The following is a 21,833-nucleotide window of genomic DNA, read 5'->3' as shown; positions in this document are numbered from 1 at the left end:
GACCAGAGTAATTTGATATGACAATGTGAACTGAAAACAATAAGAAGAATTACCAAGTCACAACAATTATTTAAAATTATTTATTTTCAAAATCACTTTACACTATACACTTGATTGTGCAGTGCATGTACACGCAATGCCTTCTGCACTAGGGAAACACCTCAAATGGTTATCGACTAGATCAGCCAATGGGATGGAAACCAGTGTCTTTCATTCCTCTTAAACTGCGGGCCTTTTAGTTTCAATTACAAATGTAATGTAATGGCCTACATAGATATTCCATTGCCCTGATTTTAGCTGACAAACTGGGTGACATGTAGGGTAGTTTAATATACATGGCAGGTTCTCAAGGTGAAACTGACATATTTCTATCTATGTAAAATGTCATCTGGCATTTTCCAGCTTACAGTTCATCCTCATCCGTGAGTAATGTAAACGAAAACGGGAAGAACTTGTAACCATCTCCCTCATAAAATTTGTTCTGGTACTCTACCCAGTGAAGTCTCAAAGCATGTAAGAAAGCACTTAGACTTTCCATTAACAGTAACACACCAACAGTTGCACAGATAAAAACAAAAATGCCAACAATGAGAACAATAGTGCTATTATACCTGCATCAGTCACAAAAACATACAGGGTTAATGCATCAAATAACCTTAATAGCCAACCATTTACATGACACAACCAAACAACTTACCCCCAGGCCAGAAGGAGAACTTTGTCATAGAAAACACTCGACAACTCTGAATGAGCTAAGCTGAACAAGATCAAATACCAAAAAAAAGAATAAAATGAAAGGGTATGACGCATTTAGAGATGCACGGTTTTATAATAAGTGTCTAAAATATTGAGGAACATCAACTATTTACTGAATGCTTCTAATTAGTAATTACTTAAAAAATCAAGTATTCAAATGCCTTTTATATTCCTAATATATTAAATATTTTCTCTTCTAATAAAAGTTCTCCTACTATTTTAGCACACTTTTTAACATTTACTTTGAAGGTATGAAAATCTTGTAGAACAAGTAGCTGCTACTAATGCGTGGACGGCAATAAAACCATATCAGTTTTTGTCATTTAACTACCCTGATTATAATTTCCAAACAACCAACCCTTGAAAGGACAAAAAAGGGGCTGAATGCTGATACGAAGGGCAAGACATTAATATCGAGGTCTCTAGTTGATGATCATTTTGTCATCAAATCTATAACACATACATGTTAATACTGGCCAATATGTATACGTGTGTGTGTGGACTCGACCACATATCTGAGACCTCGCCATGTATAATAAGATGATGGTTTTGGTTTCCAATATATTCTTTCTAATACGAAGTCATTTTGTATGATGTTCCTTCCGTTCCTAAGGAGTTAATAGGATTTCAAAGCCTACGGGATCTTATTCAAAGTTCTTGCCATCCACGAATTGCAATTTGCAAGTTTATCAAAAAGCCTAAATTGTATTCCTGCCTATGCCATCACCTATTTGAAGGGGGGAAATAGGAAGCCCATATCCATGCTAAATTTTTATTCATAACCAAAAAGCAAAAATTCAAAGAATAGCATCAAACGCTTTCAACTACCTACCTGAGGGCCCATAAACGTAGATACGAAGCCGTGTTAGAAACAGCTCCAAGCACAAATTCTATTGTATGTATAAGTTGGTGCACAAAAACCTCGCTGAAGTCAAATTCGTCATGGGGAATACTTTGTGATTCTGATTCAAGAGGGTCATCGGTGCCGTAGAGCAAATCGTAAGATTGGCCTTGATGCCTCTGAGGAAGCATGGTAATAAATAATAGAATGGGATTTAGTTAAAATGAAGAAATATAAATCAAAATAAGAGTTTTGAGTTTACTTCTTGATGTTGCTTCTTCAGGAGAAAGGGCTTTGGTACTAGCATCCATGGTACAGCAACAAGTGCCAACAGTAGTAACACGAGCTAACATAAATGAAACAGTGGACAGTTCAGATGTGGCATCTGTTCAGTGTTATTAGAAACATGTATCCAAATACAATTTGAAATTTCTTACTTGAAGGAGCTTTTGACCAACAAAAAGCTGGTTTTCACCCAAATCATCAGTTGGACTTAGGAACATGTATATCATCACATGATACAGGTCAGCCTGTGACCCAGTGCTCCATTTTATAATTATGAGGAGTGAAAGGTAGCCAAACAAGCTGTTTAAGAATATTATCTGGGGAACGAACTGGTACCTGAGGCATCATCGAAAAACCAATTGATGAACACCATACACCACAGACAATGTTCATTAAACTAAAGTTGTTTTTTGCTATTACCAGATATTTATGTTGTTTTCGAAGTATTTTGCATTAAAGTAACTCATTATGATTCCAAGATTCATCTGGGATACCCCCAGCAGAATTGACATCTTCATCTTCAAAGAATTAAGAAATGGAAGTTCACTCCGAGTTCCATGCCATTTAGGATCCACACCAAATGGATAAGTGCTACGCACTTTTATAAAACCTGTTGTAGAAGCATCCCTGTAATAATGAATATTACACACACACAATTTAAGTCAATTCAATTAATAGAAGAGAAAAGTAATCTGTTGAATAAATTGTACTAATAACCACCTGCATGAAGAATCACGACATCCATAAGCAGATGGTCCAAATAGTTCAAATGGAACAGAGAAAAACTCGTTATATATCAACCCGGTATAGATTGAGAAGAGGGCCATCAGCATAATGATATAGCGTCCGCCAAATGCCATTTCCATTATGTCTCCAAGTTTCTGCCGTTATTAACAACATTAAACAAAACTGACACTGGCATAAAAATAAAAGGGAACATTCAGATTCAATACAAATACCCCATGATCATGTGTTAAGTACCTGACTTGCAAATTTTTTCTCTCTGATTATTAAATACAAAGCCGCCAGTAATAAGCATATGCCATGCCCCCAGTCACCAAACATCACAGCAAAAAGGAATGGAAATGTGACAATTGTGTATACACCGGGATTTGCTTCCTGGTACTTGGCGATTCTGTCAAGTATTAACGATTATTTGAGTTACAGGCAGATTATCAATAAATCAAGAAGCAACTAAGAAACTAGTTGTAAATAGGGATATAAAATCCACTAGTCCAAGTTGTACGACAAGCCATAAAAACTAAGGCTCGGTTATTAGACTTTGACTTTGTGATAAATGCGGTCTAAACACTTCAACAATATTATATATTATATTGAACTAAACGAAAACATATATTCTAAATTACATATAATCCGCATGTCTTCATTCTCAACTCTGTTGGATTGAAAAGCTATATTTAGGGATGAATTGACTACAAGAGTAGATACAATCACACCAGTGCCCCGGTTTTCTGAAAGTACATTACTTTAAATTTAAGATACATCACTGGAGTAGGAAATAATGTTGAGTTAATATGATAATTTTATATAGCTGTCAACATATCCGAGAATAGACAGACAACATACATTATATTTATGTGGACCAATGAAAAGAAACACATATCTTTTGATTAAGATGAAAAAGAGTTCAAGAGCTAAAGACTGTATTAGACACTTTATTTTTCCCTTCAAAAATATAAAATAAATATTCCAGATAACCAGGTACCAAGTATAACGCAAGTTAATACAAGTGCTTTCACTTTCTATATATATTCTCAGCTATAACCAAATAAACAGACAAATAAAAGGGAATGGATTTAGAAATGCACATGCTGAGGTCTACGTAAATTACCCATAGGCATCTACAATTTCTTGAAAAGAAGAAGTGAATTTGTTTGTGCTAAAATAGGTAGGTGGTGATTCCTTTGTCTCTAAAACTTGAAATATCGCCCCAACTTGAGAACTGCAGTCCATAGTTGCCCGCTCCAATACTTTGTGAATCTGTCAAGTAGTGAATCAAATTAGTTAGTTATGCCAGCAGGTAAAAACTGCACTACATGTAGGTTTATGCACATCTTATACATAGTTCAAGGACGAACCTGGCTTGTTGCAAAAACAGGACACCAACCTTCTGCAAGGAGACATTTCTTTGTCACATTAATGCTAAGCATATTTAGAGTGTGATAAATGGATTTTTCCTTCTTCAACTATCAGTTAAAATTGAAGAAAGGAAATGTTAGCATTGTAATGAAAATTAATTGCAAAAGCTTAGCAGCAAAACTGAAAGCAGAAGCACGAATCAAATAGTCTACGCTTGTCTTTTAGCAATTATCCTTTAGAAATACTAGGTCTAGAATTAAACAAACCTGAAGGCTCCACTGCTCATAGTGATATCCAATTGTCTGCAATAGGGTGCTCCGGTGAATCAACCCTGCATCAATGGTAGTCTTCAATTCTGAAAGTCTTCCTGAAACCTATCAGGTTCATAATATGCAATAATTATTTCCTGTAGCTTATCCGAAATCAGTCTATGAAGAACTCTACTATGGATAAAGTAGATCAACTACTGTGGGGAAGTTGAAAAAACCCACATCATAAATCCAGATTCTCGTATTTGGTGAATATCTTTTCCAAACAAAAGCATGTGGGATTGATTCAATGTTTTTATAATCATTTCAATTAAGTTAGTCAACTATATCCTAGTATTCTCGCCTTTGGACATGTGTTTCCCTTCACCACATAATGTAGAAACGGTTTCGCTGAGTCACAGAGACTGTCATTTGGAAACGAAGCAGGAACTACACACAAATTTAAATACTACTAATTGATTATATATGATAACAATATTTTTATAATCAAGTATACAAATAAATTTTATGTTTGGATACGTTAGGCAAAAATTAATTTGCTTTGTTTGAATTGTTTAAATATTTTATATTTTATAATAAAAGTACAAGAAAAAAGCTATAAAGTTATTTAAACTAAGTGGTTTTATATTTAAAATCATTAATTTTAGAGATAAAATTAAGAAAAAAAAATCGACAAATAAACAACATGGCTGGTCAATCAATATTATTGAAATTTGACAAAGTTATAGATAGGCTATTGAAGAACAAAAGACTTTCCTCCTTAGAAATGCTTTTTATCCCCATTATAATCCTGTCCCAAATTTTGTTTATGATAAAAAAAATTCATAAAAGTTTTTTTTATTCCTTTGATTATTCTACCAAACAATTCCATCCAAACATGCAATAGCACTTTAGGAAAAAAAAATGGTTCACTTAAGTCATTGCATAAACACTATTGAACTTGGATAAGGAAAATAAAAACAAAAAAAAAAATTAACGATTAGCAACCAAAACAACATGCACCAACAAGGTTGATCAAGATCACTGAAATTTACAAGTTTTATGTACGCTATTGAAGAAAAACAAGACATGTTACCAGAAAAACATAACTGAACAATAGCTGTACCAAAAGTTACAAAAAAGATTAAAGGTGTAAAACATTCATCTGAAATAACCAAACTACATATCAAATATGTAGTTCTTTTTAATATTCGACAAGAAATTCTCAAGATGCAGCAATCTGAAGCATTTAGCGCTTAACAACAACTTAAAGCTAATCAAGAACCTAAAAGGAAAAATTACGTATACCTCCCTTATCGTCTGAAATTGTTTACTCAAGTCATCTGAGAAAGGATAACGATTTGCTCCAAAAGCATCACATATTTTCAGAATTTTGCTTTTAACTCTTTCTCCAGAATAAAAGACAACAAATACATTTTTATGAACCTGTAAAAAGGGAGGCTATGACTTTATGAACTAAAAAAGATCAAGACAGTAGAAGTAACTAGTAGCAATAGAAGAGTAGATTTCCAGAATCAGAAAAAATAATTATAATATAGAAATATGTCAAAGTAGCATTGTCATTCATCTCTGTAAGTTCACAGTTTTTTAAATAAAAAGAGGAACTGTGATGATCTAGTGCTCATACTACATATCTAAATTTTTGCAAGAGGTTAAAAATTTAAATTTAAGAGTTTAAAATAACCTTCTCTCCTGACAAAGGATCAAGAACAGGATGTTGAATCACAGCCTGTTTGAGAAACACATTTCCCCTAGTAGCACGAAATATAATTCTTTCGAAAGGAATTGATTTTTCCCTATGAACAAGTCCACTAATAAACCTCAGCTTAATTTGCTTTGTTGTCGTCTCCTCCTGAACATAAATTTACTAAGCATCATCTACAGGAGAAATAGAACAAAACTGTAAAGTAATGAACAGAAACTACAAAGATGCAGCTTATACTTGTTCCAATAATAATGGACTGTCAATAGACCCTTCAACAGTTGTCTGAAATTCAAGCTCTTTCTGCTGAGCTACAGCCTTATTTTTTGCTGAAGAGAAAAACTCTCCAACCTGAAATGATATATCAAAAAAGGAATTACCACTTTGACTGCAGTTTTCTTATCCAACAAAGAAGAGAAAAGAAAAGACCAAGCTATATGATCAGATACATGCCATAAGCCCAAGAATAAGTATGACTCTGTACTAACAGTATGTGTAAGCAAGACGTCTACAGAAATAAATCATAATAATATAGCAAAACTTAAATGCTGATACACTTTTAATTAAACACAAGCAAGATGAACAGTTAACCTAAGCGTCAGAAGTGATTATGGCATTTGTGCAAAGGAGAACTTAGCAAACCATACCTTCTCCAGAACAAGCTTATACTCTAATAGCTCATTGTAAGTGTGTTGTAACTTTTCATTATTTGCATTAATCTCGAGGAGCTCAGCTTCAAGTTCTTCAAGTTTAACCTAGCCATGAAGAAAAGTTTCATTACATAATACTGCGCTCTTGAACAGAAGAATGGGTGACAAAGTTTTCAGAGCATGTAACAACCTCCAAATGTTCCAGATCAAAATGATTGTCTCTTGTTGACCACGTTGAGGGCGATACACCTGCTTTCGTCATTTGTTCCTTAAACAACCGTAGCCTACGTGCCATTTCCCCACATCTTTTAATCTATAAGATAAAATGATAAGTTTTCCAGTTCAGTAAATCAATACTAAAAAATGTGACATATCAGTAGAAGTATATGATGTTACGAATTTTTCGAACCGTTCAAAATACAAGAAGTACCAAAAGATGTGATATACTTTTTTTAGCAATATTGACGACTTCAATGTTGCATTAAAAAACAAAAATAATTCATAAAGTTTCTAAAGAGACAAAAATACTATTTGTCACTGAGCCTCACCAATACCTCTTGCACAAAAAGAGAAAGAGAGAGACAGAGAACGGTCTCATTGTACCTCCCTTTCACTTTCAGATGTACTAACTTCAAATCTATAGTTAAAATTAATTTTAGCGCATGTTCAATTAGTTCAACAATTCAAAATAAATTCTATCAAAATGAATTTTACCCTATTTTAATTTAATACAAATAAGTCCTAAGATCACCTCGTTATATTTACTTGAAGGAATTCTTTCATGTGCCTAAGATAGCAATAACAGAAATCAACTTCTCATTATAGGTTCACCATAACAGAACATTGAACATCTAAGACATGCGGAGATCAAAATAAAAACAGATCTATAATATCGGTTGTTTTCAACAAAATGTGAATTGTAAAAATTGGTTACAGTAAATTGAAAAATTAAAAATCTCGATAAGGCCATGCACGTATTGCAGGGACACCAAGTTATTACGGAGGTTATTCAGATCTTATAGCATTTTTAGAGAGTTCCAATTCTTCAACAACACACACACGATTCATAGGTGCAAAGGAATTCTTTTTTACATGATGTAAGGTATAAACGGAAGCGCAGATAGAGATTTGATAGGCACCTGAGAAGCATAAGTTCGCTGGAATGGACTTTTATCTGCATTGAGCTGGAGAATCGATTTTATCAATGTAAGAAATAAATAACATTGAGTTAGATGAGGGTATCAAAACACCATTGAAAAAAGTGAAACAGAGCAAGGTAAAAGAATCTAAAGCGAGAGCAATGAGAATTGAAAGGGATTCGCACATCTTTGAATTGAATGAGGCCGAGATCGCCAAGGTAAGAGATGGATCGATGAGCCGATTCGATTGGAATGATCAATTGAACCAGTTGCATAGGCTCCGACCGTAGCAGATCCATCGTGGGAAGAAAACGACCTTCATTCACCATCAGGATTTCCAAAATGCACTAACTAACATGGAATCATTCAATATATTACATATGTGAGGCGAATGCTCTTTGTTCTATAGAAAACTATAAAGAAAGAAAAAAAAAAATCGTTTGCTGTCACCTTACCAAATCAAATCTTTGCCGCTACTTCCATCCCGCGATTTATAATGCTTCCTTTTCGTCCTAGCGCTCGCGCGCATATGCAAGTAAATAAATAAATGTGTTTGTATAATAATTAAAGAAATTTTAATAACTAATTTTTTTATAGTTTTACAAAACTAATTTCATTAAATAAATGAAAGAAGATAATATTAATTTAGATTAAAAAATTGAAGTAATATTTATTAGAATTATTAATAAAAAAAATAATTAATGTTATATTGAAAAATTAATTACTAACACTTATTTTTGGATTTTTTTTTCTCAAATCACACAATTATTATAGAACGAAGACATATAAATATGGTAATATCAAACCAAGTTTAAAAGCTCATTGTTAATGTAAGAAAAATACAAATTTTCAAAACTGACTTTTAAAAATTTAAAATTAATTTATTTCCTACGTAATTAATATAAATTATAAATGATATGTTTATTATTCAACATTTCTGTTAAGGAAATAAATCATCATAACCTATTTTTATATCTTCCATCTTCTTTGTTTTAATCATACGTCAACACCTTTAAATGGATTGCCCAATTCCAAAATGTCTAAAAACAGCCTCCGGCAAAGATTAGAAAAAAAAAAGTTCTGTTGAGATTAAAGCAACTTGTAGGCTGACTTGATGATACAATTAATACGAGAGTTGTCTTCCTTTGAATTCTCTCAACCAGTGAATGTTTAGATTTAAGTTGGAAGAGTTTAAAAGTTTTTTATTTTCAAAGCAACACTTATTTTTCATTTTATCCATTGAAATTTTCTATTATATATGCATTGGAATTTGCAAAAATACTTTTCCAACTTTAATCCAAACATAACTTTAATAGTCTTTTTCTTCCTTAGACAATGCAATAGGACGAAAGTCTTAGTAACTAGTAAGGCTCTTAGCATTTCCTGTTCTCACACAAAGGTACACGCCACACCACACCCACACCCGCACATAATCCCTGCATACCCATTTTAGCAATCATTGCATAGTTATCTAAAGTGATTTTAACATGAATATAATGAATTAAAGATGAGGAAAGGAAGGGAAAATTGAGGTTCAGTTTTAAAAAATATATCTATCGTGAATAATATATAATTTGATTGGAAGATAACTGTTAATTTTAAAAAATCAAATTTTAATAAGAAGCAATCACTGTATGCATGACAATATCTAAAATTGATTAAATATTAATCATTAACTTTTTAATCAATAATCATAATTAAATGGATTTTATTTTTGAAAAAACGTATAATTTAAAGAACCAAATCTCAATGCTAATCTCAATTGAAGTCTAAAGTTAAAAAATTCTAAACCTAAAAACTCAATTTAATTCTTGATGTGCATCAAGGATATTTTATAACCAAACACATATAAATTGTTATATAAAATATTATATGAGATGTTTATATGAATAACAAAACCATTTATGAAAAACACCTTAGCAATCTCGCAATTACCCATAAACACGTTAATATAACTAAAATCTTAATTCACACAATTATACAAACTTCATTTTGACAGTGCTAATGAAAAATACATTTATTCAATTAGTTGCAATCATGCATATGACAACATCATTGTGTGGGGATATGCTAGGTGCACCCAGCAATATTGCTGGTGCACCCAGCAATTTATTGAAACTACCATTTTACCCTTCATTAAAAAAGTTTAAAATATTGAAATAGTTTTCTTCTCCTCTCCCGGAATCACTAAGCCTTCTTCTTGCTTCTGCTTTTCTTCCTTCCGCGAGCCTTCTTCCGCGAGCCTTCTCGTTCTTCCTTTGCATACCTCTTCCGCGAGCCTTCTCCTTCACCGCGAGCCCAGCTGCTGCTTCGGTTGGACGCCATTTCCGTTCGAGGTAGGTGTCCCTAATCTTCCCTTTGCTTTTATTATGCACTGTAGTTGTAGCATTTAGGGTAGGTTAGAAGAACCTTAGGTTAGCGGAACCGTAGGGTAGAAGACGAGAGCAGGAGACGCCGGAAAAAATGGGGAAATGGCTGACGACGGAGTCTTCCGGAAGACCCGTTAGGGGTTCTTCCGGAAGTTCCGGAAGAACGTTTTCCGGAAGAAGTGTTCTTCCGGAAGTAACCAAACGTCTTTCGGAAGAACACTTCTTCCGGAAGACTTCCGGAAAACGTCTTCCGGGAACTTTCCGGAAGAAGTGGTTCATCCGGAAGAATTCCGGAAGACGCCCACTTCCGGAAGAAGTTTCAAACTTCCGGAAGACCTTTCCGGAAGAACCCTTCTTCCGGAGTGTTTCCGGAAGAACCACTTCTTCCGGAAGTGGGTTTTTTTTTTTTTTTTTTTTTTAAATTTTTTTTAAACAGAAATTGTTTTGTTTTTTTTTAAATGAATTATTTTATTTATTTTGGTTATTTTGTTTTTTAGATTTTATGAAAAATGAAGTTTGGGTTTTTGATGTCATATTTTTTTTATAATTTAAATTGTGTATTTTTACTAAATATTAATTTGTAAATTAATTTTTTTTTATAAAAGTAGTTGTGTTTGTTTTTGTTTATTGTTTTTTTTTAAATTAGTGTTTTTTCTTTAAAAATGAAGTTGGCTATTTTTATAATTAAAGTTGTGTGTTTTGGAAGTTTTATAAAAATACTAATTTTTTATAATTAATTAGTTTATTTTATTATAAATGAAGTATTTTATTTACTAAAAAAATTGTGGATGTTTACTAAATAATTTTTTTTTTACATTAGTTGTTTAATTTTTTTAAAAAGTTAAGTTGTGGATGTTTAGTAATGAATTATTTTTATATTAGTTGTGTTTTGTTTTTATAAATGAAGTTGTTTATTTTTTTAAAAAAAAAATTAACTTGTTGATGTTTACTAAGTAATTTAGTTGTGTTTTTTTTTATAAATGAAGTTGTTTATTTTTTTTTAAAAATTAAGTTGTGGAAGTTTACTAATTAATTTTTTTTATATTAGTTGTGTTTTTTTTTTTTATAAATGAAGTTGTTTAATTTTTTTAAAAAAAAATTAAGTTGTGCATGTTTATTAATAATTTTATTTTACATTAGTTGTTTTTTTTTATATAAATGAAGTTGTTTAATTTTTTTAAAAAAAAATTAAGTTGTGCATGTTTATTAATAATTTTATTTTACATTAGTTGTTTTTTTTATATAAATGAAGTTGTTTAATTTTTTTTTTAAAATTAGGTCGTGTATGTGTGAAAATGATTTGATTTAAGTTAGTCTTATTTGTTTATAAATAAAGTTGATTTTTTATAAAGAAAATTGTGTATATTTTGACCGAAAAAAAAACGTGTTCGACATGATTTACAGATCATGGCCAGAACACGAGGTTTAGGTCGTGCCATAGGTAGATTTGTAGGCAGAGATAGAGCTGCTGACGAGGATGCTGGCGATGTTCCCGAGAGGCGTAGGCCTACTGCCTCAGCCCGTAGGCTACGCGTTCATCAGATGACTACGGAGGGACGTGATATGGCTGAGGACGTCACTGACATGACTGATGATGTCCCTGAGCAGCCTACGGAGGCACCTGAGATGCGTGCGGACGCACAGGGTGCTGATAGTGGTGAGGGGTCAGATGGTGATGATGCTGCAGAGGGATTCCCTGGTGGTCCACGTGACCTGAGATGTATTAAAAGCATTTGAACAATCGACATGTCGTTCATTCACTCCACATTCTTCTTGATTATCATAATCATAATCCATATGAACTTCTTGTGACATCGCAAAGTCATACCTCCATTGATCTTCGTCCATCTTAAGGACATATGCATCATACACAAGTACATTCAAATTATCATATAACCACATCCAAAAATTTACTACACCTTAAATAACAAACATATTAATAGGACATATGCATCATACACGACTATATTAAAATTATCACTATATTCTAAATTTATAACTACATTATTTACTTAAACTAAACTTATCACTATAATAAACAACTAATAAAACATTTTTGTACCATTATACATTTAAGTTACCTAAATCATTTAATATTATACCATTATACCTAATTAAATCAATAATCCACAACATATATAAACCAGAAATAAAAAAAAAATTATAAAACAGAAATATATATACCATTATAAAACAAAAAAAATTATAATCCACAATATATATCATTATACCTAATTAAACCAATAATTCATTATTAACTAACAGAAATATATATAAAACAGAAATTAAAAAAATTATAAAACAGAAATTAAAATAAATTACAGCAATTAATCAAAATTGACGCACGAGATTCATACATAAGTCAGAAATTAAAAATACGGTAGAAGATCTTCCGGAAATAGTTTCCGGCAGCACTTCTTCCGGAATTGGCCTTCGTAAATTCCGGAAGACCTTCATCCGGAAGTGGTCATTCCGGACCTTCCTCCTTCTGTGCCTAAAATTTCTTCCGGATACATTTTTTACTGTTTTTCTTCTCTAAAAGCTAACCGGAAAACGAAATAAACGCGTACCTCCGACAAAATAGGAACAACAGCCACTAATAAAACTTCAAATACGGAACACGGGACCACCAAATCTTCAAATACTTCACTTCACTGGACCACCAACAGACTGCTGAAGGGACCACCACCGAAACAACAGCAAACGGAAGAAGAAACAAAGCAAACGGAAGAAGAAAGAAAGAAAGCGCAGTAAAACACAGCCTGAAGACGTTAATTTAAAGAAATTTACACAAGGGCAAAATCGTCATTACGTACGCATTAAAAAAAAAAAATAACTTCCGGAAGAAGCTTCTTCCGGAAGACACTGGAATTCTTCCGGAAGAAGCTTCTTCCGGAAACATTCCGGATGACGTTCTTCCGGAAATTGTCTGTGAGTTTTTCCGGAAGACACAAATTATTCTTCCGGAAGAACCTTCTTCCGGAAGAATAATTGCTGAAGGGCAGTTTCGCCACTTCACTGTTTGCTGGGTGCCCCAGCAATAATGCTGGGTGCACGTAGCAACTCCCCATTGTGTGCCTGAGAGAGACTTAAAATTAGATGGGCTACACAAGCCCCTTTAGAATGTTAGTCTCGATTGGAGATCGACTAATATTTTGTTTTATCAAAAGTCTCACGTTGCTTATAAATGAAGGTCAATGATAATTAATTTATAAATATCTTTCCCTCAACCAACTAAAATATATTTTAAAAGATGAAGTTGTGAGATTTGTGCAAGTTAAAGTAGATAATATTTTATGTGTGGTGACTTTTGTTTCTTTATATATATATATATATATATATATATATATATATATATATATATATATATATATATATATATATATATATGACTCTAATAATATAGGGTAGCTAGACAAGAAGTCAGAACAACTATATTATCTAGAATAATATATATTATAACTTTTTGTAAATCTTTCTTCTATTTTATAAAGAAAGTATTTTTATTGCATTTAAAAAAAATGTACTCTATCCGTTTCCTTTGTATATGTCTTATCTTTTAAGTGCGATCTTGAATTTTGCAAATAACAAACGAATGAAAACAAATTTGTTTCAAAAATATAAAAATTAAAAAGAAACGGAGGGAAAATTATATAAAATACATTCGATATTTATTGTAAAAAATAAAAATTTATAGAAAGATTTGAAATTACACTATTACTTGTAGTTTGAACTGTTTTAGTGATACGATGCCTGACTAAGTGAAGTTTATTGAGTCCATAGGAGTACATCTAAATAAATAAAAATCTATATATTGGATCTGTGAATAATTAATTAAGATTCATAACTGTGGTTGTCATTACCAAATTAACTGTCCGATATTAGTATTGGCTTGTACAGTTAATTAATACTACTACTGGTACGTACTACTAGTATATGACCCGAGGGAAGTCAATTTCGTGTTGACAATTGTAAGACATGCATGGTAACAAGCATCAAATAATTGTGGACACCAAGACAGGGCCAACAGTATATTCAAAAAAAATGTAAATGATAACCAGTGTCATTAATTATTAGAATAGTGGTTAAAAAATTACAAAAAAAAATCTTAACAAGATACGCAAAATTATTTATAACTTTTTTATGTATATTATTTCATAATCTGCGCACTAAATATTTTTTTTAATTTCTTAATTAATATTCTAAAAATAAGGATAAACAATACACTTAAAATAAATTATTATTTATTCAGAAGTCTTCCAAGTGGCACAAATTTTCTACGGGCAGTGAGTCCCAACTAATACTGCATAGGTATTAAATATTAATTAATAGCACACTTTTTAATAAGATACTTATTACTCCAAGCAGGGGCATAATTTAGGATAAAGTTTCTTTAAAAAAAACGTCAGGATAAAGTTATTTTATTTAAAAAAAATTTTAAAAACCATTTAAAAAGTTTTTTCAGTCTCATAAGTTAACTTATTTAATTAAAAAGTTTTTATTATTATATTAATGACGTATCATTATCATAATAATACTATTATGTAAACTTAATTATAATATTTTAAGATTATATATTTATTGGTTTATTTATAAGTTAACTTTCGACCTACATATTATTTAAGTACATAGTTAATTTAAAATTATTTTTTCACTTGTTTAAAATGTTTTATTGTGGAGTAAGCTTTAAAAGAAAATACCCCAAACTTTAAAAAAGACATATACATATCAAATAAATAAAAAATGAAACCTAAATGATAGATTTCAAAAGTACTACCTTTATAGTCAAGCCTTGAAAATTTTAATTTAACATAATAATCCAAATGACTTGAGCAGGATTGACGCCACTCATAATTAAAGAATACTCGTGGTTTTAAAAAAATCATTTTCATTACTACATTCAACCATAAACACTTTGTTGAAACAAATGATTTTGTGAACACTAATTTTTAGGCTGATTTTAAATAGCCACAAAATAAAAAAATCTTATAAAGAAAGAAATCATTTAATATTATTAATACAACAAAAGCATTTTATTATAGATTTTTCTACTTTGATTTACTTAAAATTAAAACTAAAGAATCTAGTACTACAAAAAAAAAAAAAAAAAGCGAGCAATGCCATAGTACGAAAGCCTATCACTTTTATTGGAAGCATGCATAAAAAACAGTTCGATAATTAACGTGACGATCTTTGTTATTCCCTCTCCCAGGTTCTCCAATTACTTCAACTTAATAACAGAAGGAACGGAGAGACCTTCATTGGGGTTGTTCATTGAAAGGGAACAATAGTTACTAATATATATGTGTTTTTCTGAATAGTTACTAATATATAATTAATCATTGATACCAGTAGTAGTATACTATATTCGTAATTTTTCATTAAAAATATTTTAATTTTAAATCATTAATTGTGAATGTATAAAATTAATGGTTAATAAAATAGAATGATTTCTAGTTGGCATATAAATCTGTCCTTGCGGTGGTGGTGTGCGAATTAGTTAATGTTGGAGCCAAAAAAATATTAAGATACCCCAAAATGAAGGTCCGATCGAATTGTGTGCAATGCATAAATTCGGGAAAGAAAGCCGTTGCTGGCATGGAACTATGTACTCCGGACACCGGATTTGATCATCTGAAAAAGAAACGATACAGTTCTACATATCATACACACACTTGACATTTAACATATTAAAATAGAAAGTATTTCTTGAATAATTTTGAATTATCTACCCCTTGAGGGAAAAAAAAAGAAGAGAGAAGAGATACATTAAAAAAATTGAACTGTATAATCATTAAGCCCTACACTTATTTCTTTGAGGAAAAAAATAAGACATACGCATTAAAATTTTATGCGCGAATTACAAAGTTGCGTTTCGTTAGAAGCAGCACTATTCCTTCTAAGTGAACGAGAATTTAGGGTTAGGAAAATGAAAAAAAACAAACACACTAACAGTAATTAGAAGGGTGAGTTTCTACCGTTTTTTTTTCTCAACAAAGATTTGTCTTAAGAGTTTGTTGAAAAAAAAAAAAAACTAAAAGTTATGCAGTAAAAACAAACTGTTGTATTTTGGACATTTTCCGTGACATTTGAATAATGGTTTTGTAGTCAATGCAGCATCATTCCATCCTACTTTATTTGTGCATGTGTGCCGTGTGCCGTGTGCGTTGCCCTAATCAGACTAATTCTCAGGCTTTGAGTGATTTTATTGCGTGATGCTTCAGATCGAGCATGAACTAACTCAGCCAAAACTTAAAGTTTTATATACAATTCTTTTAGCAAAACTGGAGTATTTAACAGTTTCATTGGCAACTTTTTTTTTTGTTTTCTTCTCTCTCTTTCTTTTCTATAGATGCATGTGGCCAACCGAAGTGACTAGACTTTGAGCTACAATTATAGATTTAACTCTTTTTTTTTCTTTTCCCTGTCTGGATGTTCCTTCAAAAAGCATGAAATTCAGTCAACTTGGTTGATCTTAATATAATCATGGAGATTGTCAATGAATTATCTTAGCAGAAACATAATATTTTAAAGTTGATTTTCCCTATATACATGGATGAAGGGAGAATTAAAAGGGTAGGCGCAACCGCATATGCAACTTTATGTTAAACCTTTCTCTATAAACATGATCGACACTGGCTGGTAAAAAGGATCAAAGAATTGGAAGTTGGAAGGGGGAGCATGACAAAGAAAAAGAGGTTATTGTAAACACAAAACGAAAGCGTAGATGAAAGAGACTGGTATGTCTCAATCAAGTGAAGGTTGTGTAGCACATGTTATGGGCCAGTTATTACAAAACTAGGGAAATTTTCTCTACAGTTTCTGATTCTACCTTATGCACTAAAACAAGCAGTCTATTAAAGTATCATTAGCCCTATCATATCGTATGTACCTTGACCTATATCATTGGGCGCAGTACACACTTATATGCATAAACAAGCATCACATGCACATACTTTTAGAAGCATTAAACGTTCATGAGCCAAAGAAGACCCACTTTTCCAACTCAAGCATATGGAAGTCACATCCCTCCATCATGCAATGTCTATTCCAGTGGCTAAATTTTATTGTTTTCAAGAGAAGTAGTTGGTGTAAATGCTAGTTGTAATTCTCCATTTATACGTAATATAATTATGCAGATTTCGACCGATCGAGGAGAAAAAGGTTAAGAAAGTGAGTCATTCAGTGTTTCAATTCGATTGCTAGAACGCCAAGTTGCCAATTAGCAATGCATGGGAGACAAGAAAAGATGGACCATGTGGCCCGTTTCTCCCAATAAATCGTGTAAATATTGATTCTTAAAAAAATAAAAATTGTAAAATTAAATTAAAGAAAAAGACGCTTTTAAAATTCTCTGATATGAACCAAGCACGAAACCTACTTGGTTCTATTTCGATCTGGCAAGCAAACGGATAAACGGGAAAAAGCGGCTTCGAGTTCAGCACCAGCCAGAAAGCTCACTCAACATTAACCCAGAAAAAGAAAAATACTATAAAGAAACCAAATCAACCAGCAAAACAAAACTTAACATAATAATGCACACACATCCAAATGCTGTCCGTGTCAAGGAAAACACACCACAGCCCCACACACTCACGGCAAAATGAAAACGTATCATATGTGCTCTAGAATTGAAAAGTGACAGAGTTTACCAATAAATCAAAATAACGATGAAAATCTGAATTGACATTCGGATAACACAAAACAAGTATCCCCGGCCCCTTTAATTTCATGCACTAGAATCATTGCCATAATCATTTTCTTTTTCTTTCAAATTCTTAACTGCTTTTCCTTCTAGCTAGCTAGCTACTTCAGCTTGCGTTAGGATCAATGGATATACCGAGGAACAACCATAATCATCAATAATTCTAACAAGACTGAATTAACGACAAAAAAAATAAGAAAAAGGAAAAAAAGACTCGGTTTCTTCAATTATTGTCCGCATAGATAGAAAGACACGTCTCTAGGACCTTGGGTGTTGGAAGAATTGCGTACCAGCCATGAAAGCATTCAAAGGAGCTGGGTAAAGTGAAGGGTCAAATGGGTTGTTCCCACTTGTGGCTGTGGTGGCTCCAGTTATTAAACCAAGTGGTTGAGGTTCGCCACCGGATGAACCCTCAGCTGCTGCACTAGTAGTGTAAGAACTTTCAGGACCTTGATCGTAGAGAAATCCCTTGAAAACATGTCCTCCGATGTTGACAGAGGTTTGATACGCACACTGTTCATCTGAAGCGTCCACTGCGCTCACTCTCACACACCGAAACACCGCCGAAGTGCTCACTTCAGGTGGGAATTGTCCCAGCTCTAACCCTAATTAATAATAACAAACAAAATTAATCAACCACAAAGAATTAAAATCATTCAAAAAAAAATTTAGACAAGCCTAACTTGTGCCCTCTATTTTTCTAATATTATCACATAATAATAATTGAGAAAAAAAAAGTGTATATCCGACGTCTCACATGGATGGAACTAAAATAATTTCGTCAGTTTTACTTAAAAACAGTGATGGAATATGGAAAAAGAAGAAAGAGAGGAACAGAAAAAAACAAGACCAAAATGTGTGATGGGTAACCATGGAGCGGCGTTGCATTTTCAATTCTCAAGGTCAAATAATATTGACTAGTTAGGTGTATGTAGTCATAGAAGACTACAATTAGTTTCCTCAAGAGATCTCAGTGCATCTGTATGTAGTAATATATAGAAGACTAGTTCAAAAAGTAACATATATAGTTGAAAGTTAGTGATGGACGAAAATTCGACCATTAAGTATGTATTAATAGAATATTGTAATGGAATGTGAAAATTTGAAACCTATGATGGGTTGTGGAGCGGAGGCAAGTTGAGTAGTAGTAGTGTCTCTGTGATGTCGTTTAGGATGTTGATGTTGTTGCTGCAACGCAGCGAGTTGTTGGTGTCGTTCGCGGCGCTTGGCTGCGGGAACCCAAGTGCTCTTGACGTGGGTTTGGCACTGAAACCCTCGGCTCTTACAGCAAGTTCTGCATCTGAGATGGGAACAGTCTTTCTTGGCTTGGTTCCCACAGTCCTGACAGTTCATGCTCATGCTGCTGCTTACTCCAGACCTCATAACAGTTAATCCAAATCTCGTAGACTCATGATCAGACACGCACAATGAAACATCTTCCGATCTGTTCCTGCGACTAGGACCCACTCCAAATGCAAAGTAGTTTTGGTATGCCTGATTCTGATGCTGATGATATGAGGACGACGACTGTGGCCATATCTCGAACCCACCCTTGCTGTTGTAGATCTCCTCGTTCCTCAACAATAATAGGTTATTCTTGTCTCCTCCTTTTTCTACTTCCTCTTCTTCCTTGTTTTGTGATCCGCCTAGAGAGAAGAAACCAGCCATCTGTTGCACCCCCAAGCTGAAACGATTTTCCCCAATTCAGACACAACATCCATAGCAGAACAGAACCTTCGCGAATCTTCAAATCTTTTCCTAAAGATCGAGGCTACGGCTGTAAATTATCGGGTTAAATAAATAAACAAAACATACTACTTGCTAGGTTAATTTGCTTATTACTAGTAATTTTGACCCAAGAGTCTTTTTTTTTTTTTTTTTTGTCTTGTTCACGCTTACTATGTGGATGTGTTGTGGGGGGTGTCTCAAATATAATATGATCTTCTCAGGGCGGGTTTGGTTTTTTGCAGCTTTTGGGGGAAACTGTTTCTCAACAAAAAAAGAAAAGAAAAGAAAAGGTAAATTGTTTTATAAAAAAGGAACAAGAGTTACTATAAAATGAGTAAAAAGAAGAGAGGCTGTGGAGTTGGTGAAGGCTGAATTGTCTTGGAAGCAATTATGGCACGGAATTAGAGCCTCTGCTACGCCGCCATGGTAACTACACCCATCTACTCTACTGTATAAGTCTCATTTATGAATTACGGTCTCATCAATCCAACACAGACTCTCTCTCTCTACCTCTTTGCTTCTTAGACCTTACTTTAGAGTGTACTGTATCCTACGCTACACAATAAGAGGAATTCAAGCTGGCTTTGTTGCCATGGTGCGTTGCTACTACTTGCTATGCCTAACTGAGAGTGTGGTACTTACTGTTATTATGTGATGAGGGTGAGGGAGAGAGAGAGAGAGAGAGGGTGGTGTGTCATGTGTGCGTGGGGGAACATGAAAATCTATCACTCAGCATTTCTCTACAGCTCTCTTTCAGTTTCAATAAATCTCGGCCGGGATGAGTGAACCACATCTCTGCTTTGACCATCCAACGGACCTTACTCTTCCACGTGTCATATCACCAGCTTTTGCTTATTCGTCCTTGCACCGGAAAACCCGCTGCTACTTGCTCTGACCGTCCCCATAAATTAAGATATTTTTTTCTTCTGATTTTTAACGCCTCTGGAGCAGGCTTCCCCATTGAGGAATACTAATACTGTGCTGTGCATCACTCAACCTTCAACATGCATCTACGTCGCTCGTTTCACCACATACGTCTCCATCACCGCTCAAATCTTTCACTCCCAATCCAACGGCTCTCATAATCTACCAACGAATATCGATTCTTTATTCCACTTTTCTCAACCAATTTTGGAGGGAATGAAATGTAGAAATACCCATAATATTCTATATTACTCAAAACAAGTTCATGCTTAAATCATAGTAACTTTTTGTTATTTAAAAATAAGTGTTAAGTATTCACATTATCTTTTACTTGAAAAAATCTCATTTGAACAAATATAATTATTATGAACACAACTTTATTCCCTCCAAGTATTTAACTCATTTATCTTTACGTTTTTTGTGTTGACTTAATTAATTTGAAATCCCTTAACATTGATTTCGATGTGAGCGGAGGTTAATTAGTCTCGGGTGTAGTGCATTGTGACCTACCTATGGCAAGTATTTATAATTTGGTTTACCTGTTATCTGCTCCATGGCCATGCCTCGTATTCCACCTCAAAATTCTTCGCACAATGATTTTATGATTGACTTGCAATCTGGCATAATAATATGTTAATTGATGGAAAATTTGTATGGGGGCATTAGAAAAACAGTTTCATCGATGAGAGGTCAACACGTGTGATGCAAAATTTGGCCAGACACGAGCCAGGAAATACATCCCGTGTCGTCTACATGGTACTGGCACACACGGGCCTTGGTAATAACAAGTGCCAAGTGGGGTACCGGAAGCGTGTTGATTTTAAGCAATTAAAAAAAATGAGCAAATTAAATGCATTGAATTCTATGGTGCTTTGGATGATAGTTTATTAATATTTTTTATCTAGTTGCACCTTCGTTTGTTTCCTCTTTGGTTGTCTTGGCATATTTACGTGCATATGAGGTTCAAATTAAGATTGCACCAACTTTCTGCCCAAATTGTTTTATTATTAATTAAAACAACTTTCTTCCATTTTAGGTCTTCCGTCGTGGAGCATGCATCACACGAAACCTCAACAATAGTGAAACTATTTCACATTTGATATATAATTGATGATTGCTATATCTTCAAACGGCGATAAAATATTTATTTCTCTTTGTTTCTTCCATCAGCTCAGCAACTAACCTTATACTTTTCTGATCATATTCACAGTGTTATTTGTGATAAAAAAAAAAAAAAAAGTTTCACCGAGATAATATTAGAATTAATGATCATATTCATATATATGGTGATGTATATACTGAGAGTCCTGCTCTAATCACGATCAACTCACTTTACTTCATAAAAATCAAACCTATCATATGTCT

At 33.1% G+C, this 21,833-nt stretch overlaps 2 protein-coding genes across 4 annotated transcripts; both read right to left on the bottom strand.

Annotated features, from left to right (window-relative positions):
* Window positions 1-57: 57 nt before the first annotated feature.
* On the bottom strand, window positions 58-8,200 carry LOC100805813 (V-type proton ATPase subunit a3). Its single transcript, XM_003527628.3, has 18 exons — window positions 7,928-8,200; window positions 7,743-7,787; window positions 6,794-6,916; window positions 6,601-6,708; window positions 6,194-6,304; window positions 5,936-6,103; window positions 5,539-5,676; window positions 4,249-4,356; window positions 3,982-4,089; window positions 3,735-3,883; window positions 2,864-3,017; window positions 2,603-2,763; window positions 2,303-2,509; window positions 2,035-2,218; window positions 1,860-1,943; window positions 1,589-1,776; window positions 698-757; window positions 58-611 (listed from the first exon to the last, which is right to left on the bottom strand). The coding sequence occupies exons 1-18, from the start codon at window positions 8,069-8,071 to the stop codon at window positions 404-406; spliced, it is 2,448 nt and encodes an 815-aa protein (XP_003527676.1). The 5' UTR covers window positions 8,072-8,200; the 3' UTR covers window positions 58-403.
* Window positions 8,201-17,742: 9,542 nt separating this feature from the next.
* Window positions 17,743-20,401, bottom strand: LOC100805274 (protein EXPRESSION OF TERPENOIDS 1). 3 transcript variants are annotated; one of them, XM_041016255.1, is made up of 3 exons: window positions 19,716-20,401; window positions 18,926-19,574; window positions 17,743-18,421 (listed from the first exon to the last, which is right to left on the bottom strand). In XM_041016255.1, the coding sequence occupies exons 2-3, from the start codon at window positions 19,482-19,484 to the stop codon at window positions 18,075-18,077; spliced, it is 906 nt and encodes a 301-aa protein (XP_040872189.1). In that variant the 5' UTR covers window positions 19,485-19,574; window positions 19,716-20,401; the 3' UTR covers window positions 17,743-18,074. The 3 variants fall into 3 exon arrangements, with proteins under 3 accessions (XP_040872189.1, XP_040872190.1, XP_003527675.1); XM_041016256.1 differs by having other exon boundaries at window positions 19,869-20,401; XM_003527627.5 differs by having other exon boundaries at window positions 18,926-20,399.
* Between the last annotated feature and the right edge of the window lie 1,432 nt (window positions 20,402-21,833).

Source organism: Glycine max, chromosome 6 (assembly GCF_000004515.6).
Source record: "Glycine max cultivar Williams 82 chromosome 6, Glycine_max_v4.0, whole genome shotgun sequence".
NCBI lineage: Eukaryota > Viridiplantae > Streptophyta > Magnoliopsida > Fabales > Fabaceae > Glycine > Glycine max.
This window is presented reverse-complemented; position numbering and strand designations above follow the sequence as displayed.

Excerpts from the sequence above, each read along its gene's own strand:
- LOC100805813 (XM_003527628.3), bottom strand. The coding sequence starts at position 8,071 with ATGGTGAATGAAGGTCGTTTTCTTCCCACGATGGATCTGCTACGGTCG. Across the intron at positions 7,788-7,927 it reads GCCTCATTCAATTCAAAGAT|CTCAATGCAGATAAAAGTCC; the intron begins GTGCGAATCCCT and ends TCGATTCTCCAG. Across the intron at positions 3,884-3,981 it reads CTGTTTTTGCAACAAGCCAG|ATTCACAAAGTATTGGAGCG; the intron begins GTTCGTCCTTGA and ends ACTACTTGACAG.
- LOC100805274 (XM_041016255.1), bottom strand. The coding sequence starts at position 19,484 with ATGGCTGGTTTCTTCTCTCTAGGCGGATCACAAAACAAGGAAGAAGAG. Across the intron at positions 18,422-18,925 it reads CGCTCCACAACCCATCATAG|GGTTAGAGCTGGGACAATTC; the intron begins GTTTCAAATTTT and ends ATTATTAATTAG.